General features: G+C 39.1%; 1 protein-coding gene and 1 long non-coding RNA gene across 2 annotated transcripts in view; one reads left to right on the top strand and one right to left on the bottom strand.

The window, feature by feature from the left end:
- PARM1 (prostate androgen-regulated mucin-like protein 1) overlaps window positions 1-12,188 on the top strand; it is a 127,787-nt gene extending 115,599 nt beyond the window's left edge. Inside the window, exon 4 of the mRNA XM_072624236.1 lies at window positions 6,891-12,188. Within this exon, the coding sequence (XP_072480337.1) occupies window positions 6,891-6,975 (85 nt within the window). The 3' untranslated portion in view covers window positions 6,976-12,188. The remainder of the gene's footprint in view (window positions 1-6,890) is intronic.
- Window positions 12,189-13,102: 914 nt separating this feature from the next.
- The window catches only part of LOC140514152 (uncharacterized), a 68,266-nt gene continuing 63,249 nt past the window's right edge, over window positions 13,103-18,119 (bottom strand). The window contains exon 4 of the long non-coding RNA XR_011970450.1: window positions 13,103-16,953. This is a non-coding gene — a long non-coding RNA (uncharacterized lncRNA). The remainder of the gene's footprint in view (window positions 16,954-18,119) is intronic.

Genomic DNA, 18,119 nt, shown 5'->3' with positions numbered 1-18,119 from the left:
GTCCCAAAGTAAACTCATTATCTTTCCCCAAAAACTCTTGCCTCCTCTTATTACGGTTGACAGTACCACCATCCTCCCAGTCCCACAGGCTTGCAACCTAGATGTCATCTTTGACTCCTCCTTCTCCAATTGATTGCCAAGACCTATCAATTTCACCTTGGCAGCATCTCTGGAATGTGGCCCCTTCTCCCTTCTGCCACTACCCTGGTACAGGTCCATATCATGCCCCTTGGATTATTACAGCAGTCTGTTGCTTGACTTTTCTCAGGGTGTGATGGAGTCATCCTGAACCAGCTAGATGGAGTTGATTGTTAAGCTTTCAGTATGAGCATTTACACCTTGGAAATTAGCAAACATAACAGATCAGGGCTTGATGTATTGTTTTATTGATTATCTCAACTTCAGGTGATAGAGAAAATGTTGGTTTTCCTGCTTCAAGTCTCTCCCTACTCTAATCCAGTCTCCACTCAGTTATCAAACTGATCCACCTAAAGCACAGGTCTAAACATATCATCCTTCCCTCCTATTTCAATAAGGTCCAGTAGATCCCTATGACATCCAGGATCAAACAGAAAATTCTCTGTTTGGCATTCAAAGCTCTTCCTAACCTAGCCCCCCCCCTTCCTTTCTGGTCTTCTTAGACCTTATTCTCCAACACACACTCTTTCAGTCCAATGACATTGCCTCTTGCGTTTTCACTGACTGTCCCTCATGCCTAGAATTATCTTCTTCTTTCTCTCCATCTTCTGGTTTCTGTGACTTCCTTCAGGTGCAGGATAAGACTGCACCTCCCTTTCTTGCTTCCCCTTGATATTAGTGCCTTCTCTGTATCATCATTATCTTCCACTTCTCTTCTCTCTTGCTTGCATTCTGTTTGCACAATACAGTTGTTTGCATGCTGCATCCCCACTAACTTGTGAGCTCCCTGAGGGTAGCCACTCCTTTCACTTTTCTTTGCATTCCTCCTTGACAGGCACAAGTGATCCCATTTCCTTTCATCTTCTCTAGCACTGTGCCTGGCACATAGTCGTACACACTTGATAATGCTCGCTGACTTGTCTTGGATTGAAATTTCTTCCCAAATACCAGCTTCCTCTTGAGATACTTGTGGAATCCTTAGGCAACTCTTGTCATACTCCCATGTCCTACATCCTGCTCTCCATTTGATCAGTGTTTGTTTCGAAATTAGGGAACAAATTCAAGCTGAAATCTGAGTTGCATTTGGTTGAAGCATGTGGGAAAGAACAGCCCTGATTCTCACCTACTATGGGGACCCACAAGGCACCTCAATATTTGATAAAAGCAGCTCAGTGGGTACCAAGAATTGTAGGGTGGACAGAAGAGGAACAGGAGGAGGATGAAGAGAAGGATGAGAGAGGATGGGGGATGAGGAGGAGGAGGAGACAAATGGCACAGTATGAGTTAATATTCCCGGCTTGGACAGTTGGCTCTATTTGATTCATGTTGAAAACCTTTCACAATTTAGGGGAGTTTCCATTGCCCTGTTCCTTAGTGCCAGTGAATCAACTTCCACCTTAGATGGTCACAAACAATCACTGTCTCTAAATGTTTTCTACATGGAGTACTCTTTTCAGTTTAAAAAGAAACCTCCCTCCCTCCTTGTAGAGGGTGCCTTAATTAACCCCAGTTGGAGTCTAAGGCCATGGCCACTTTCTTTTATGTAAGTTACCAGGAGTTTTACTAAGGACTTTATCTTCTTGGGCACAAAAGTACTTTTGCAACCAACAGTGATGTGGATGCTACTGTCATAGAGTATAATTGTAGCCCAAACAGATACAACATGTGCCTATTCTAACTTTTTTCTTTCATGTTGTTATATGTTTGACAATTACAAATATGAATGTTCTCTTATATAAAATGGATAGAAAAAAAGGACACTGAATATCTATCATGTATAGCTTGATTTATTTAAAGTAAGAGCAGTCACATAGTGCAGTGGATAAAGTACTGGAGTCAGGAAGACCTGAGTTCAAATCCAGCCTCAGATGAAGCACTTAACCTCTGTCTGCCTCAGTTTTCCCACCTGTAAAATGGAGATAAAAGTTCCGATACCCCAGAGCTGTAGTGAACAACAATTAAGACAATATTTGCAAAGCACCTTGTAAACCTTAAAAGCATTATGTCAATGCCAAGTATTATTAAGTATTAACCTTAACTCAGTTCCAACACTGTCCTGCTTCTCTGTGTTCCATTCTGAATTCTTCCTTCTCTTCTGTGTATCCTTTTTTAATGATGTAGAATGTTTTAATGTTGTAATGCTCCTATAGGGAGAGGATATTATTATCACCACATCTCTGATTCCCCCTATAAATATCTCCCCAACAAAGAAAAATTATCCCCCTCTCTTGCAAGAAATAAATATAATCAAGCAAAAGGAATCCACCCATTGGTCTTCTCTGAAAATGTTTTTTCTCCATGTCTCTAGTGTATCACTTCCCAACAGGTGGGAAGCGTGATTAAATGATCAGTGTTCTGGAATCTCGGTCCTTGTTTTGACCAGAGTTCTCAAGTTTTCCCCAGTTATTTTTCTGTTCAGTGTTGTAATCCTTATATAAATGGTGGCTGTGATTCTGCTCGGTTCATAACAGTCCTCCCAGGTCTTTCTGAACCTGTTCTTTTCATCCTTGATTCACACTTCAAAATAACTTTTCCTTCCAGTCTAACATTAAACTATATGCTTTGTCTCCCTCTTTAGAATAGAAGCTCTATGTGGACATAGCTTAATTTTTATACTTGTATGCCCAGCACTGAGCACAATAAGTGCTTAATAAATACTTTCGTTCATTCATCCATTCATGTTTTAATGTTTCTCAGTATGCGTTTCATCACCTCTTTAAATTTTTCACCAACAGGTTTTTGGTTTTGTTGTTGGTGTTTTGTAGCGTAGACTGATATCTGGAACCCACAAAATTCTTTACCTTTTGTTCCTCCAAATGAATCTTATTATTTCTTCTAACTCAATAAAGTAACCCCTTGGTAGCTTCATTAGTATGATGCAGAATAAGTAATTAATTTAGGTGGTATTGTCACTTTTATTTTGTTGGCATGGCCCAACCATGAGCAAGTAATATATCTCCAAATATCTGTCTTTATTTCTTTAGTGTTAAAATGATTTTTTCTATCTCTTCTTACTGATTTTTTTGTAAGATACATAAAGATTGATTTTTTTTTAAATTTGGGATGCTGTATTTTATATGCTGCCACTTTGTTCAAAATAAATTATGTCAGTTAATTTGTAGTTTACTCTTTAGGGCATTCTAAGTAAACCATCATACCACCTGCAAAAAAGCAATTATTTCATTTTCTCTTTTGTAGTTATTGTTCAGTCATGTCCAACTCTTCATGACTCCATTTGGGGTTTTTTGGCAAAGATGCTGGAGTGATGTGGAGCTACAGCTCATTTTATAGATGAGTTAGTTAACAGGCAAGCAGTGTTAAGTGACTTGCATAGGGTCATTCAGCTAGTAAGTGTCTGCAGATAGATTTGAACTCACAAGGATGAGTCTTTCTGACTCCAGCTCTGGCACTCTATCCACTGTGCCTATGTAGCTATGAAATTCTTAGCAAATTCTCTGAATTTCCTTTTCTTGTCTTACTACTATAACTACTATAGTAAAAATTAACATCCTTGCTTTTTTTTTGTTTTTTGTTAGATGGAAAAGGGGCCCATTTCTCCAACTATTTAGTTTTGCTGTCTCTGGTACCTTTAGTCTCCTTGACATTCCCTTTGAAATATACCTATTTTTATGATGGACTTGTGCGAGATCATGACCGCTGCCCCTACTTTTTAAAAACTTGCATGGAGCATAATAAATTCTGCTCTAAGCCTTCATTTTAACTCTGCGACACTCTTTATGTTACAAGGGAATTTCTTGTAGATGACCAGAGGGTGCCGGAGGAAGGGTCACATAAGTAAATATGCTAGTAAGTACATCCTGTTTTATGGGCATGCAGGTATATAACGTTTCTTTGAGAGGTTATTTATCATAGGGTAGAGAAAAAACAACCTTTACTCTGAGATTTAGCTAAACCTTTCAAAAATACATTTTATTAGTGCACAACCACTTTGTTTGAAGAGAGATCCTGACCATCAGGACTAGTTGATCAGTCAATTAGTATTTATTATTGAATGCCTTCTACGTGCCAGGCACCATGCTAAGTACTGGCGATACAAAGAAAGGCAAAAAACTGGTCCTGCTCCCAAGAGACAGTCAAATGGGGGGAACAACATGGAAATAATTATGTGTAAACAAGCTATGTACAGGATAAATTGGAAATATTCAACAGAGGAAAGGCATTCACATTGATGTAGAAGATGAGATTTTAGTTGGAACTCAAAAGGAAGGAAGTCAGAAGATGGAAAGAAAGGTGATAATTTCAGGAATTGGGGACAGCCAGTGAAAGTGCCCAGAGGTGGGAGATGGAGGGTCTTTTGATAGAGGAGCACATGAAGAGGAATTAAGGTCTATGAAGATTGGAAAGGTCAGAGGGAGCTAAGTTGTAAAGGGCTTCAAATGTCAGAACACATTTAATGTGTGACCTTGGGAGTGACAGAGAGTCACAGGAGTTTATTGAAGATGAGGGTGAGGTGGTCAGGCCTGTGGTTTAGGAAAATTTATTTGACAGCTGAGTGACTGATGGATTGCAGTCAGGAAAGACTTGTGGCAGGGATATTAGATTATAAACTGTTGCAAAAGTGTAGGCATACGGTGATAAGACCCTGCACCAGACTTAGTGGTGTTGTTCAAGGGAAGAAAGAGGTGCATAATTCTTCCTGCTCACCAGAAAAACCCACTTTCTCAAACAATAAGTCAAATTTTGTTGATAAAAGATAAAGACATTCCACACCTAAGAACAAAACAACTTAAATTTCAGTTATTGTTTCTGTTTTTTTTTTTTTAAGGAAACAGTGGTAAACTGGGTACACTCTTGGGGAAGACAGGTCTTTTCTGAAAACTACCACTTCTTTTCATTAACAAAAATATAAGTATATCAAATATATTCCTTTTACAAGCCTAATCACCAGTTCTGATTTCTCAAGAGATTAAGAACATTCCCCTACCTTGATCTAATAATAATAGCTAGCAAATTAAAATAACTGTGAGGTATCACCTCACACTTATCAGATAGGATAATGTGACAAAAAAGGGAAATGATAAATGTTGGAGGGAATGTGGAGTGTGGAAAAATAGATGTACTAATGCACTGTTGGAGTTGTGAACTGATCCATTTTGCCCAAGAGGCTATAAAAGTATGCATATCCTTTTATCCAGCAATGCAACTGCAGGGTCTGTATCCCAAAAAGATTTTTTTTTTAAAAGAGGAAAGAATCTGTTTGTATAAAAATATTTATAGCAGTTCTTTTTGTGGTGGCTAAGAACTGGAAATCAAGTGGATACCCATCCATTCAGAAAAGACTGAACAAGTTGTGGAATATGATTGTAATGGAACATTATTGGGCTATAAGAAATGACAATCAGGATGATTTCAGAAAAAACCTGAAAAGACTTGCATGAACTGATGCAAAGTGAAGTGTGCAGAACCGGGAGAACACAATAGCAGCAATATTGTACGATGAAGAACTCTGAGTGACTTAGGCATTCTCGGCAATACAGTGATATGAGAGTCCTAAAGATAATCCCATGATGAAACATGCTAGCCACTTCCAGAGAAGAAATTGATATCATCTGAATACAGACTGAAGCATACTGTGTTTCATTTTCTTTCTTCCTTCCTTTTTTTGTTCAAGTCTTCTTCTACAAAATGACTAATATGGAAATGTTTTATGTGATTGCACACAGGGACGGTGAAGGGTGGGGTAGAATTTGGAACTCATAACTTTTTTTAAAAAAATGTTAAAATTGCTTTAACATCCAGTTAGAGGGGGGAATAAAATATTATTTTAAAAATAGTAACAATAGCTAGTATTTATATAGTATTTTAAGTATTAAAACCATATTCATACATGCACATATATATTCATACATATATACATATATATGTATATGTACATATATATACGTATATATGTACATATATATATATATATAATCTTATTTGATCCTCCCAACAATCCTTGGAGGTAGGTGGCATTATTATCCCCATTTAACAGATGAGGAAAATGAGGCAGACGTTGGTTAAGTATTCTGCTAATGGCCACAGAGCTAGGGAGTATTTGAGGCAGAATTGGGACTCAAGTCTTTCTGATTCCAAGTCCAGTACTTTTATCAACTGGGTCTCCACCTAATCCATACTTCAAAGGAGACCAGAGAGTCTTAAGAATACCAGATCAAAGACATTGTCACTACTCATATTTTTTCACTTTGTTAATAACAGAAGAGAAGTTTTATTGCTGCAGGCTTCCACACTTTTGTGATTAATTCCACACAATGATTTTTTTAAAAAAAATATCATTAGATCCCATTTCCTAATAGAACATCTCGATTTCATTCCCAATCTGACAACAGTCAGTGATGGAACTGGAGACAAGAAGTATGGAAAGTATGAGATGAAGGAATATGAAAAGAATTGGCTAAGAGGCTTACACTTTCTCAGCTTTCAGATTCATATGAGAAATATCATGAGAGGTATCAGCAATGGATAACAGGTAGGCAACCTCATCTGCCATAGATCCTCTAAAATATTAAAAGGATCAGAAGAAGGAAGTGATGGGGAGATTCTCTAAATAGGATCTACCAAAATACAATACCCAGAATATTGAAGGGTGTATTTCCTGAGGGTTCAATAGGGACAGTGATGTCAACCATACCTAGATTATAATTTCACCAGAGCAGAGAATAGACAAGGATGGGACAAGAATTTGGGCCACCTCCAAGTAATCAAACCTTCTCATTTCCCTTTTCTTCTAGGCATTCTTCCTACGGAAGGCTGCTGGATGACCATGACTACGGATCGTGGGGCAACTATAACAACCCACTTTATGATGACTCCTAACAGAGGAACAATGGGACAAGACATATGTGTTCTTTAATTTAAAAGTGCTTATCCAGTAGCATTAATGCTAATTACCTGATATGCATTCGATGACAATCCTGTGGCCTGTTTCGTTGGTTTTATTGTTTGGTTGGTTGTTTTTCATTTTTATTTTTCTTCTCTTCTGGTTTCTGCTTCCCTTCTCTTTAAGAAAAACAAGAGCTACCCTTTTTAGGTGAATCCAAACTGAATCTCAACTGAATGAGACAACATAGAATCTCAGACCACCCTGGCTGCTTTGGAGAAAGGGTGTACTTTTGGGTGAGCAGGAATGGCTTTTATGTGGGAAATCACATTAAATCTCCATAAAAGAAAGCCCGAGAAAATGATCACTAGAGGAGTTTTCATCTACAGGAGCTCACATTACTCCTATTTCTTTTTAATCTCTATTTCTCTGGTCCTGGATCCCAGCTGCAGCTCTGCAAAAATGCTTGCAGGCTCTTTCTTCTACTAATTAAGGAATGATCAAAATAGAAAGCGCATGAAAGGAGGGAGCCTGCCAAGGGGTAGAATTAGCAAGTGAGTTTCAGATCCTGACGTGTTTCTTGGTTCTCTGTTTCACAAGGTGTCTCAGATTAAGGATGCCCAAGGCATCCAACCTCCATCGGAAAAGCCCATGTGTTTGAAAGCTTTTTGATGGACCAATGAGGGTCCTTTAAGGTGAACTTAGTTTGAGGCAGGAGGAGGAGACAGGTAAAGGTGCCAGCCCATCTGGAGTTGTAGGAGTATTTGGATGTTGGGGCAGGGATGCAGAAAAGTCAGTATCTGGGTATGTTGTGGGCTACATGTTAGCTGAAGGAGTTCACAGAACCTTCTCCGTGGGCCCAGGAGGTTGCTAACCATGGCCTTATCACCTTTCAGCAAACCAAGGTCAGCTGCAGATGCATTCTAGAGGCATTTCTCCAATTTCTCAGCTACACATCCCTCTAGACCGGGACTTTACAGTGTGATCAACTCATTTCTTGGCCCCGAGTTCCCGCACTTGCTAACTCTCCTCTTATTCACTGTATGGACAAGCCAGGGCATGCATTTATTTCCTAAGAAATAAATTAAGAAATTTGATTAAATACCAGCACCCTTGTAAGGAAATGGAATCATTTGTGACAACTGCTCTTATTATTATTCCTGAAAAGCTGAGAATATAAAATGGAAAAAAAGATTGTTCACTTGGAAAAAATGAGGCCCCCACAAATAAATAGTACTTTTTAAGAACAGGTTTGATCACCACACTAACCTTTGCAACATGCATATGCTAGTACAATACAACTATACTTTGTACCTGTTTTCAAACATGTCATCACCCCTCTCCTGTGAGGAGCACCGTCTAAATGACATAGAGAATGGGAAACCTGGTCAAGTATTATTTCAGTCAGTCAACAAGCATTTATTAAAATATTTACTTTCTGCCAGGCACTGTGCTAAGCTCTGGAGATCCAAAAAAAGGCCAAAAAAAATGTTCCTGCCTTCAAGGAGATTACAGTCTAACTCTTGCTTCTGCTTACAATGTAACTCATGTGTAGGAACTTTGTGTTCTCCTCTACTTCTCTAGTCTCCCACAAATGGTGTGCTATATCCCTAAACAATAAAAATGGGCAGCTGCTCACTCTACATCCTTTCTTCCACCACTGTCCAGAAGTGGAATTGTTCCCTAACCTCTTAGGTTCCAAAATAGAGTGCTCAGCCACCACAACCCTTCACTCCAAGGATTTAGCAGGAATGAAGAGAACAGGGGCCACTTATTAGAGGGAAAAGTTATGTTTTAAAGACAACATGAAATAAAGACCTTCTGATGAACATTTCTCTATTTTCCATCTGTCTAACAATTTCTAAAACAAATCTTTTTCCCCATTTGATCTTTTCATCTTTTCAGGAATAATAGAAAGAGTCGTTTTCGCATTATTTGTCAGCCATGAAGCTTCTTGCATGTGCCTAGTAGGATCTTTATAGAAAAAGGTAGAAAGGGATAAGGGGCTGTTCTGACCATAGTCCCTCCTTGTGACATCTCTGCACCCTCCGCTTTCTCTCCTGTCTCCCTCCCCTACCCAACAACACCCACTGTTCTAAATTTAACTTCTATGTTCCTTGAAGTCAGGGCCTGTTTCATGTCTCTTTCTATGTTTCCAGCAACTAGCACTGTGCCTGGCACATAGTAGGTACTTAATAAGTTGGTAGTTAGCTGATTTATTCATTGACCCTCAGGGGTCTTGGCCAGTTGAGGAGCAAATAAGGAATACCAGAATCCCACTCTGGGAAATAAAAGACTATGTTAAAATAAGGAAATTCACTTAAGATGCCCATGCAACATTTTAGCCAAGAAGTATTAACTCCTCTGGTTTTGGGGTTCTGCCTCTGAAGTTTTAAGTAGCTATCAGAGAGTTCAGACTCTGCCTAAGGAATCAATAAATAAGCATTTCTTAAACTATTACTGTATGACAGCACTATGCTGAGCCCTGAGAACACCTGCGAAAAGGGGAGAGTATCTGACTTGAGTTTCCATCCTAATGAGAGAGACAATATATACACACATAAATCCAGAGATGAAAGGTAGCCTTAAAATACATAGTGTTAGCAGTTAATAGAGCAAGAGGAAAAAATCTCCTATAGGAATTAGCACTTAAATTACGTCTTAAAAAAAGCTAAGGATTCTGAGAGTTGGAGGTTAGGAGGGAGAGTATTTCAGTGTAAAAGCTAGAAAAAGATGGCAGATGGGATGTACATAGCCAGTATATTTGAACCATAGTGTGAAGGAAAGAGAGTAATATGTCAGATGACTGAAAAGATAGGAAGGGACCATATCGGGAAGAAGCTTAAATGTCAAAAAGAGAGAAGTCCACATTTGATTGTAGAAGCATTCCAGAATCATTTTGAAATGGCCTTCCAACATTAAGAATATCATTCTGGCAGCTCCCATGGATGATGGATTGGAGTGGGAAAAGATTTGGAGCAAGAAAAGCAATTACAAGGCTATAGTCCACATGAGAGGTGATGAGGTCCTCTAGATGAGGCTATGTAATAGAGAAAAGGGAATATATGCATATATATATATATACATACATACATATATATACATGTATATATGTATACATGTATATATATGACTGTTGAAGAGAAAGATAGACTAGATTCATTGTTATTTGTTTGCTCTTCATTCTAAAAGAGGACCACGACATCAGGAGATGACTTGCAGGTGAATTGGATTACAATGAGGGAGGACTGTGCAAGGTCACTAGCCTCACTTTGTCCTCCTGAGTCACCTGGGTCTAGTAGACAGGTACAGATCAGGACAACTGAAAATGACCCCCACTAGATTTGCAATTCGTTGTATATGAGGGAGGAGTCAAAAATGACACAGAGACTGAGAACCTGGGTGACCAGAAGGATAATGGTGTCCTTCACAGCAACAGGGAAATTCAAAAGATGGGTAGATTTATGAGGGAAGATAAGAAATTCTGATTTAAGCACATTGAGCTTGAGGTGCACATGTTGAGTTCAGGACACATCCTTTTTTACCAGAGAGTCTTTTACACTGGGTCCCAATTGTATTCCACATTAGTCCATCCATCAGTCAACAATCATTTATTAAGCACCTACTATGTGCCAAGCACTGGGGAGACAAAGAAAGGTAAAAGTCAATCCCTGTTTTCAAGAAGCTTACAGACTAATGGGTGAGAAAACTTACAACCAAGATAAATTGGTCACAGTCCACAGAGGGAAGGCACTAGCTTTGAGGAGCATTGGGAAAGACTTCTTGCAGAAAGTGGCATTTTAGCTGAGATTTGAAGGAACCTGGGAAGTTGGCTGCTCAGACTGAGACATCCTGATCCCAAAGGAGCATGGTTCATGGCAGGACTGGGAGCCAGAGACGTAGACCTCAGATGGAAAGACTTCCTTTCAGAAAGATCCTACTAATAATTCTCCCTATTGTCATTATGGGAAAGACTTGATTTGATCATAAAGAACTTTGTCACTGTTGGTGTGTTTTAAGTCATCTCACCAAAGAAATGAAGCCAGTCTGTCTGTAATATGCTGATCACTGATGGGACTGGCTTGGGGAGACAGACTTTTCACTTTTCTTCACCACAAAGAGAACATCACCAGTGCAACGGGTGATAAATTGGACCAACCATGAAGGCAACCATTTGCATGAGATGTCATACTGTTTATTAAACAGGCAGACAGGCTACCCTACCTAGATCATTGAGACATAGGAGAAAGCGGTGCTATTTTTGATACATTCTATGTGACCGCACTTAAATTGCCTGTCCTCTATGTATTTTTGCTTATTCCTCTGCAAAATAGAGGTGATGCTCATCTCCAGTCCTCCCTCCCCTACCTGCCTCCTGAATAAATTGTGAGAATGAGTGAATGAAGCCACATCTGCAATGTGTTTTTAGTCTCTGGAGAAAATGACTATAAATATTGAGAATTATGTAGGCACCTAAGTGATTTCAGTTTCTCATTTCCTTATATGCGAATCTCTTATTCCTACTTCTAAATACAAACACATAGCTGCATCCTGGCATCATATGAAAACCATCATGGCTATGTCCTACCCTCATACAGTAGATTGCTAGGATACCACTGCTGGGCATTGCCAGCCTAGAATCTTGAATTCCAGTCTCTAGCTTCAAATGGAAATGTGGAATGGAATATGAGTGATTAGGTAAAATGTCAGGGTCCAGAGGTACAAAGATAGTATAGTAAGGAGGCCTAACCCCAAAGACAGCTGAGTTATAGACTTGAACATCCCATCTACTGCCGAGTCCTTGTTGGGATTTCTTTGGATTCCATGCCACTTGTTTGACCTCCATCACTCTTGCACAGAAGCATGACTCAATCCTTTTCCTCTCAGAAGAGAGGGTCAATCATAGCTGGACCAGATGCTAATTTGTACAATAATTCACCTTCTTTGCCTTTAATCTTCTTTGTCAAATGAATGTATCACTCACACCTTGCTTTTAAAAGTAGCAGTTGTAATGGATGATGGAGAAAACCAAATGAATAAAAAACTGGTTTACTTTTCTTGGGGGTGGGAAAAATTGTCCATGAAAGCTGGGAACACAAGTGGGCAAGCTGATTGACTATTTGATGTCATTGTAACCACATTTGTCATAAGACATCCCACATGCCAGTTATTACCATACCCATTAAAATTGTTTTAAATGCTTGTCTGATTGGGGTGATTCCTGTGTCTTCATTTTACATTTCACATCAGACTTGAATCTTCGGTGCAGATCATTCTAGCTAATTAATAAAACAACAGGGAGTTTGAACTATGTTGCTGTTTGAAACTGGATTTGGAGTCCGAAGACATGGGTTCTATTGTAACAATGCCATTTCTTTCCACTCTTACCTGGTCTTAGCTACTGTCTCTCAAGGCCTCATTTGTAAAATATGGAAGTTGGTCTAGTCTACATAATCTCTAAGGTTCTTCCAGTCAAAAGCTGATTCACTGATTCACGCATTAATTCAGATTGTTGTTCAAATAGAATTTTAGGTACAGGAGCAAGGCATAGGAGAAAGAGAAACTAATTGAGAGTCAGTCGCTTTGCATTCCTTGCAGATGAAGACCACAGCTTGGTGAAAAGTCTGGTAGAATTAAATTCAAAGTTGATCCTCAGGGGTCATTCCTGACCAATGTATGTCCATGAAAACGGGGTCAGTGAGTAAGCAGGAGTACAGACCTCCAGCAAAAGGTTTTTATCCAGCTAGCTGGGGAGATGCTAAGAGAACGGAATCGATGTATTCTTTTTCTACACTGCTTTTAGGCATCATTCTGCAGCGTTAGCAAGAACGGGTTATACCAATCACTGTAAAGGTCAATTTGGAGATCAGCTGGATATCAGGAAGGGGTGGGCACAGCTTTGCTCCTGTCAGCGTTTCCAGAACAAGCTAACCTGTGCCTAGATGAGTGCATTTTTCAACTTATGGTATGTAGAATAACAAGTGTTATCACCATGGCTGCTGTCTACAATTCTGTATTTTTCCACAGACCATACGATATTTTTTAAAGGAACAGTTTCACTGCTTTGCCATACTAGGCTCTATGTCCAAAGGCGTTCTGAGACTCCAAGGAGAAAAAGGATGGAAAGCATTTTACAAACCATAAATGCCATAAATAAATTATTTTTGCTTTTATTGTTATTAGCCTCTAGTCACTAGGTCTCCAGCCTGGCAGTGGGTGGCTTCATTTGCTAGCCTCTGCAGTGTGTTGCTGTTCAGGCACTTCAGTTATGTATGACTCTTGGTAGCCTAGTCTGGGATTTTCTTAGCAAAGATCCTGAAGTGGTTTGCCTTTTCCTTCTCCAATTCATTTGACAGATGAGGAAACTGAGGCAAACAGGGCAAAGTGACTTGGCCAGGGTCACACAGCTAATAAGTGTCCAAGGCCAGATTTGAACTCATGTCTTCCTGAATCCAGGCAAGGCAACATAGGAGTGATCCCTTTATGAAATAATGGAAGTAGAAGGGCCGCTACCCCTGATGGCTAAGCCTCAGTGCTTCCAGTTCCATGAGGGAATCTTCTTTATCAATTAAAGGGATAAGTGATTCTAATACATCTTGGCTGCCAGCAGGCTTAGCTTTTCAGAGGACTACTGAGATATGGCCACTATGTAGCCAACCAACAATCACCTTCCTTCCAGATTCTCCAGGGAAATTTTATTATACTTTAGAAAGGGCTAATTAGGTATTAACTTATCTTTTACACTTCATTTTAACACATTAGCACCTTGTCTTTCAGTTAGCTCTTTATTTTCTGGTATGACGTTAACTAGGCTGGAGGAAAACAATCCACACACACACACACACACCCAGTACAAAGAGCAATGCAAATTAAAACAGCCCCAAGGTTTCACTAAATTCCTCAAACTTGGAAATCATCAATATTGAAGGGATAATAGGGATACAGATACACTAATACACTGTTAGTAGAGTTATAAATCAACCTAATTATTTTGGAAAGCAATTGGGAATTATACAGTAGTGGGAGCAACATCCTAACCTAACAAATTAGATGTGTTTCTCCTTAGAAGGTCATTGAGATGATCCCAGAGACTCAGGGGACCAAAGTAGTCTGCAGAAAAAGTATACATAGGGAGTCCCGGGAGTTCTCTCTGGTGCTTAGCTTTGATAAAAATTGATAACTCAGTCAAGGAACCGTCACTCAGCTGAATCAACTCCAGATATCTTCAATGCCCATCCTTGCTGAATAGTCCTTCTCTTGCTATGGCTAAATAATCCCCTTTTGTAATATAAAATTATCTATACCAATGCTTCACTTCATTCCAATGTGAAACCTAAACTACTGAGGGACTGACCCAGAGCACATGCTTTTATAAAGTATACAAAATGTTCATGTTCATTGATCCCACTTGGAGGCATATACCGCAAAGAAGGCAAAGACAGAATGGAAGGTCCCATATACACTGCTATATCCATAGTAGCAAGGAACTAGAAATGAGGTAGGTATCTATTGGTTGAAGAATGAGTAAGCAAAAAAAATACCACATGACTTTAATGGAATATTATTGCTCTGTATGTAACCACAATATAAACAATTCATCGAAGCATGGGAAACTTATAATAACTGGTACAATAACTACAGAATAAATATGTAAATAGAAATAGTAATGAACAGGACCTGAACAATTTGACCTGATGATCAAAGTCAGCTTAAGAGAAGAGTAAAAAAACCCAACACTTCTCTGCTTTCATTGAATAGATGGGTTGGGAGGCAAGAGGAGTTCTGTGCCTATGGAAAGTTGCATGTATTTGTAGGATTAATGTGTGGGTTAGTTTCATAATGCTGCATTTTTTTTTAATCTTTGTTGGAAAGGATGGCTCTTTGCATAAGGGACAAGGCAAGGATATATTTTGAAACAATGATATAAAAATATCAATAAATGAGATTAAATAATGTATGTATACACATAAACATACACGTATGCACATGTATGTACATAGGACATGTATTATTATATTACATATACAGGAGTATATGGGGTGTTCTAGAAGAACTAGCACCTCTGGTATATCTCACAATTTGGATAGGTAGATAGATAGATAGTTAATTAGAATTTTGAGAGATACCTCCATTTTAATGTTGATAGGAAACAAGAAAAAGTAACCCAAAAAAACCCAAAAAGAAGTCTGGATCCATGGTTTAGGGGTAAATAACTATACATTTCCAATAACTGCGATAGGCAGTATGGTACAGTACACTGGTAAGGATCCAGAGAGGCTGGAGAGAGATTGACCTGGAGTCCAGAGAGACTTAGGCACGAAGTCTTTCTCTGAAATCGAGTAGTTAGGTGATGATGACCAAGTCACCAAACCTCTCAGAACCTCAGATGCTCTTCATTCTACATTCCCAAAGAAGGTCAATGACATCAATAAGATGATGACTTGACTTGCAGGTGAATTGGATTTAAGAGAGGCAGAGCTGTGCAAAGTCATCACTCTCACTCTCTCCTCCAGAGTCATTGGAGTCCAGTGGCAAGACATAGGTCAGGATGACTGGTGATGGCACCGGATGCAGGGGGAGAACTTAGCCTTTTTAAGCCAAGGTCCTTCCCAGGTTTCAGTTTACCTGAGGCAACACCCATTCTGTGATTAAATGCAAGGTAGGAATTGAGGCAAAAGATGACTTAGTTTAACTTCCCAAAAGAATCAGTCTGGGTGGGAAAGACCCTTAGAATTTCTGGCCAGAAGCAAAACAATTATCATTTATTTTTAAATAAATAACCTTTGGAAATATCATCAGGCAGCTGTACAAATGACAAATAAAAGTGGGAAGTAAGATTATTTATACCCTCTCTGCTCTTATTAATGAGCTTAGATTACTCATTAGAAAATCATGTAGAGACATTTTTCAAATCTTTATCAGTTATTTTTATTTAAAAATAACATTTCCACTAACATGGTCCTATTCTTATGCATACCGACTTCCATGAATGATGTGAGTATTCCTTACTTATAATCAGTTCAGCTGCAAAGCTTATTCTGAAAATGGAAATTTGTTGTAACATGATTGATATGTTAGGGAACATTTGGAGGACAAAACAAATTTCCCGGTTGTTCATGTGAAGCTTTGTCACAAGAAACAGTGAGAAAAGAGAAAACTGTACAACTTCACAGTAGCCTACAAGTGGCCACTACCTTTCCAATGCTCATCCCTGCAAGCAAACTATGGGTCTTTTTCAAGGTAAATCAACATATTTACCATGTATCTTCCAGTGCAATAGGAGCTGTGGACATACTCAAGAACTCCTCCTCTCCCTTCCGCCTTCTGCCAGCACCCCTGCTCTCCATATCCCAGAGTTACAGCCAGCGGAGGCCCTCCTCTGGCCTCTAGCCATTGGCTCCACCATCCCAGGCCAGAGTTCTGTTGAAGCTGCAGCCCAAAGCCCTGGACAACACTACTCTTTATTGTAGCATTTATCTATTTCTTAGCCATCTAACATGTACAAGACTGTTTTGATGGCAGTTCCAGACATTTTTATTAGGCTCTTGTCTTTTTGGATGATTTTTTTTCTTGTGCCTTGGCTTCATTTTTCCCATGAGCTTGGTGGTTTTTCTTGCATGGTTTCACATAGTAAGGAAATTGTTAAAATTAATTGTTTGCACATTTCTAGATGCATACACCTTTCTTGAAGTTGTAAAAGAGAAAATATTTACAAGCATTGAAAGTACAATTGGGTGGAACATGTGTGAAGAAGACAGGTCACATCACGAACATGAAGTCATTGCTGAGAACCAGGGTATGAAAAGTAGTCCTCTAGATCATAGCAGGCACAAAGTCCTATCTTCTGGACCTTCCATCAGCTTTTTTCCATTTATTCATTCAACAAGCATTTATTCAGTACCTTCCATGTACCAGACAATGTATTAGTCCCAAGTGATAGAGAGACAACTCAAACAGCTCCTGCCTTCAAGAAGCTTACAAGCCACCGGGAGAGAAAAGAGACAAATAAGTCAGTCCAAAATATACACAAAATGAATATGTAATTTTCTAGAGGAAAGGCACTAGTGACTGAAATGATTAGGAAAGGTCTGATATAAGGGTTGGTGCTGGAGATAAAGAAAGAAGGAAGCTGAAAGGCAAAAGTAAGGAGGGACAGACTCTGCCAAAGTCCTCGAATGGGAGATGGAATCTTCTGAATGGGGTAAAGCAAGTGGGCCAGTTGAGTTGGAATGAAGGATGGAGAAAGAAGAGTCATGTAAAACTACTGGGAAAGTAGTCTGGAATCAGATGGTGACAAGCAGAGGAGTATGTAATGTATCCTTGAGCCAAGAGGGAGCTTCTTGGGAGGGTGGTCAGAACTGTGTTTTAGGAATAACAAAACTGGTAGCAAATTGGAGGATGAACTAACTGTCAGGGGAAAGAGCCTCAGTTAAATAATGTATAAAATGGGAAGAATAACAGCCATAGAACATACCTCCTGGGGTTGTCTTAAAATCCAGATGTGCAGATAAATGTTTAAACCTTAATAAACACGTATTGAATTGACTTCACAGATGTTTGAGTTGATTTGACTGACTTTGCAAAACGCAAAACACTCTCTGGCAGCCAACGTTATTATAGCACAGGACGATAATTGATGCTCATAATAATGACCCTGAGTCATCAAGAAAAAATTAAAATTATGTTTCCATGTTCATATTTCTAAAAAGAACCTTTAACCATTTCTTGATGACAAATGATAATAATGGTTGTGTGTCCATTATCCAAGGACCAGCCTTGCTAAGATTGGAGACATCGATCACCAAGTTAGCTCCAAGGTTATTAATTTTATGAACATGGTAGCTCCTGAAGACCATCTCCCAGTTCACAGAAGGTTTTTGATCTGTGTTAGTAAAGAACACGGCCTAAGTGACAGAGTCATAGATCTTTGAAGTATTAAAGTAAATTCAGAATCGCAAAGATACAAAGTGTGCCTGAGGGACATAGAGTCATTTTAAGTATGTTTAAACACTGCAGAATTTTGCCCGTCATGACTTGCAAATGGTAAATTGGGATGATGCAAGCAAGGAGTGTAAGTCATCTTCAAGAACATGTATGGTCAAAAAGTGCCATACAATGACCATGAACTCTCTGTTTGTGT

This window comes from Notamacropus eugenii, chromosome 7 (genome assembly GCF_028372415.1).
Source record: "Notamacropus eugenii isolate mMacEug1 chromosome 7, mMacEug1.pri_v2, whole genome shotgun sequence".
Classification (NCBI taxonomy): Eukaryota; Metazoa; Chordata; class Mammalia; order Diprotodontia; family Macropodidae; genus Notamacropus; species Notamacropus eugenii.
This window is presented reverse-complemented; position numbering and strand designations above follow the sequence as displayed.